The sequence below is a fragment of the Paraphaeosphaeria sporulosa genome (genome assembly GCF_001642045.1).
Source record: "Paraphaeosphaeria sporulosa strain AP3s5-JAC2a unplaced genomic scaffold CC84scaffold_6, whole genome shotgun sequence".
Taxonomy (NCBI): Eukaryota; Fungi; Ascomycota; class Dothideomycetes; order Pleosporales; family Didymosphaeriaceae; genus Paraphaeosphaeria; species Paraphaeosphaeria sporulosa.
The window spans coordinates 2132146-2135337 of record NW_017253365.1 but is presented as its reverse complement, the minus strand read 5'-3'; the positions used below and the strand labels follow the sequence as shown (position 1 = coordinate 2135337).

Genomic DNA, 3192 nt, shown 5'->3' with positions numbered 1-3192 from the left:
ACTACTACTACTACTACTACTACTACTACTACTACTACTACTACTACTACTACTACTACTACTACTACTACTACTACTACTACTACTACTACTACGACGGCCAGATGCGTACAGGCAATGCCTATCGTCAAGAGAATAGCACCTGTGCGTAGTTAGGAGGTCACGGGCTAAGTAGCTAAATGCTAAAGCCACTCGAAATCCCATCGATGCGTAGTAGGGTAATGCAGCATAAGCACACAAAGGTTGCTGCACAATAGGGCGCTGGCTGCCACCACTGCCGCTGCTGCAGCCTTGACCATGAATCGCTGCAGTCTTGGCCTTGAATCGCTGCACGCGTGCTCCCGCCCGAATGGCGAGATGACGACGCTTTTAGACTCAGTATCGCCGACACCTAGTAGGTGCGCATCGCCAAACTGCATCCAACCATGAGCCGCAGTCTGGCGCTTGAATGTAAATTCTCAACCTGGGTGCCTGACTCTTCGCTAACGCCTGCAGCGTACGACCCTCACCCACGCCGCACGGTGTGGTATGTCGAGTACCTCACCACCAACGGGCTACTGCCGTCCAGCACATCTGCTCTGCCCCGTAGTCGAAGATCGCTCTGGCCGAGAGTGCTGTCGAGGTGACCAACTAGTTCGAGTCGACGACGAGGAATCTGGCTAGCGACGAGAGACGTGATTGGGGATGACGGGGAAAGCCGTGGCACTGATTCGGCAGCGGAGGCATAGCCATGGTATCGGCTGGCGGCGAGGAGTCGCCATGGCATTGCATCTGCGTCGCGAAGTTGCCCCAGCACGGAGTCGGCCGCATGGCGGGGCCCTGGCGACGAGGAGTGCAGCCACGGCAGTAAGTGGACGATGGAGAGGAGCCGGACGACCGATAGGAAATCCAACATGTATATCCTGCACCCTGCGACTGCCGCTGGTCTGTCATGTTACCAGCGATCCTCGGAGACCGCCAGCAGCCCCAGCCGTGATGCATGTCGTCGCCTGGCTGTGTGGCAGCAAAGCACCACGTTGGTCTTCCCGCATCTTCCACCCCCACGCTCGACGAGCCTCAGCAGCTATGTCGACGCTCAGACCCAGTCACGGCGTGCGTGCAATCGGCACTCAACCTTTGCCTGGGCGATGGTCTACATTGCGGACCGCAGCCCCCGCAACCGCGTGATCGACAAGCCGCCTCCCCTCGGCGATCATATACGTGCGCAATGCCTTCTTCGTGTGCCGGACCTTCGACAGACCACATCCGTCGGGCCATTCGCCACCACAGCCCCTCGCCGTACCATGCCGTGCTCATCGACCAGTGCCTCCGGATGTAGCGACTCCGCTACCACGCGGTGCCCCAGCGCTCGCCACGCCCTACCACCATCCAGCGACACGTCAGGCATGATTCTTGCACTCAAGTCGTTCTGCCATCACCCAGCACGCCCCAGCCAGCGGCACGAGTAGCGCGTATGTTGGCAGCTCGTCGATGTTCGCGTCGGAGGGAGCGACATCGTGCCCGCACAACCCCTTCACACCGCTGGCTCGGTCAACATCCGCGCTGGCTATGCTGGTCGTCCGCGCTCAGATTCCTTCGCCCATCGACACATCGATCCAAGCCCAGCGACTCTGGCCATGCTGCACTTCACCATCAACCGCAATGGAGCGCATGCTGCATCGATAGCCGACGCCAGGTTCGGCGGCGGCTCGCGCCCCCCGGTGCTTTGCCAGCAGAGGGTGCGTCGACACGTCTTCTCCCGCCCAGCAAAACCTCAACCTTTGCGCTTCGCCACTACCCAGCATAAACCGCCAGAGCCTCACCAAGCAGCTTTCGACGTGGCGATGAAGATGGCGCCGTGGCTTACGACACAACAGTCTCCTCCTCCGCGCTTGCTTCCAGCCAGCGATTCTAGTCTTGCTGCTGTGCTTGATGCTTCAATGACCAGCCCCGCGCGCAGCGATTGATCCCTCCTACTATGCAACCCACCTTCGTTCTACTTCGACGCCCCATCACACGTCCAGCGAGCCTAGTCCTGCTACCATATGCAACACCTCGTTAGCTGGCCACGTGCGCAGCGACTAATCCCTCGCGTGTGCAGCCGACAATCTTTCCTGCCTCGACGCCGCATCACAAACCTAGCGAGCCTGGTCAGGCTGCTCTTCCGTGCGTTCCACGCACATCGAGAACGAGTAGCACACGCGGCGATACCTCTTGCCACTTTCATTACCTCATGGCTCATGTTCTTCGACGATGCAACACATTGCTGGCGATGTCGGCTGTGCTCTGATTCAAATTTGTAGAGAGCAAGCGCGCAAGACGTCTGCGATCGCGTGCAAGGGCAGCGATTCATGTACTCCCTGTCCCTGCGAACGCTCTGCTTTGTTCGATAGAATGGCTGGGCCTGGCGGTCTTGACCCTGCTGCGCTTCAACAGAAGCCCACTCGGGCATCGACGACCAATGGCGATGGTAGCGACGAATTACTGAATTCGTTCTGAGGAAAGTCTCTTGGTCCTTCGAAGAGCCAAGTCAATCCCAGCGATCTTGCATAGCATACGCTTCCCAAGGAAGGTGGCAACAGTTCACTGTCCACTGCTGCACATCGGCGCTGCGCCCTAACGTCAGCGAAAACACACTCCAAGCTGATAGTCCCACCCCGTGGTACTGTTCTCGACACGGCAGCCGCCTCAACCCGCTGTAGCGATAGCAGATGCGATAGCATTCAGTCGCACGATCACAGCCTTATCAGTGCATCGCCAACCCTCCTATAGCCTAGCGATGGCATATTCTACCCAAGGCCATTGCCCTTCCGGAGCCCTGTTTCGTACGTCGATAATCTCGCCCGAAAGGGCAATAGCATGTTCCACCTCCTTTCACACCCGCTTGGAATACTTTCCTCGCCCATCGACAACTAATTGCCCACTAAGCGATAGCAAGTTCTATGCAACTTCTCATCAACTCCTAACACTTTCTTTGAACATCGGCAGTCTTCCTATGGCCCAGCGAAAGTACCTTCTACATATGTTCCCCTCCCTTCCTTACCCATCGCCCAGCCTCTCCGTCGCCAGCGATGTTACATTCTGCATCTATTCCCTCTGCTTCCTGGCCCTTTCTCAACACATCGCCAGCCTCTTCATTGCTGAGCGAAAGCACTCTCACATATGTTCCCTTTCCTTCCTGACCCTTTCTCATCACATCGCCAGCCTCCCCAT

General features: G+C 57.6%; 2 protein-coding genes across 2 annotated transcripts in view; one reads left to right on the top strand and one right to left on the bottom strand.

Moving 5' to 3' along the window:
* Nucleotides 1-93: 93 nt before the first annotated feature.
* Nucleotides 94-988, bottom strand: CC84DRAFT_1165430 (uncharacterized protein). Its single transcript, XM_018178712.1, has 2 exons — nucleotides 496-988; nucleotides 94-450 (listed from the first exon to the last, which is right to left on the bottom strand). The coding sequence occupies exon 1, from the start codon at nucleotides 893-895 to the stop codon at nucleotides 506-508; it is 390 nt and encodes a 129-aa protein (XP_018035467.1). The 5' UTR covers nucleotides 896-988; the 3' UTR covers nucleotides 94-450; nucleotides 496-505.
* A 1607-nt stretch (nucleotides 989-2595) lies between these two features.
* CC84DRAFT_827437 (uncharacterized protein) overlaps nucleotides 2596-3192 on the top strand; it is a 1478-nt gene continuing 881 nt past the window's right edge. Inside the window, exon 1 of the mRNA XM_018187545.1 lies at nucleotides 2596-3100. Coding sequence (XP_018035466.1) covers nucleotides 2759-3100 — 342 coding nt within the window. The 5' untranslated portion in view covers nucleotides 2596-2758. The remainder of the gene's footprint in view (nucleotides 3101-3192) is intronic.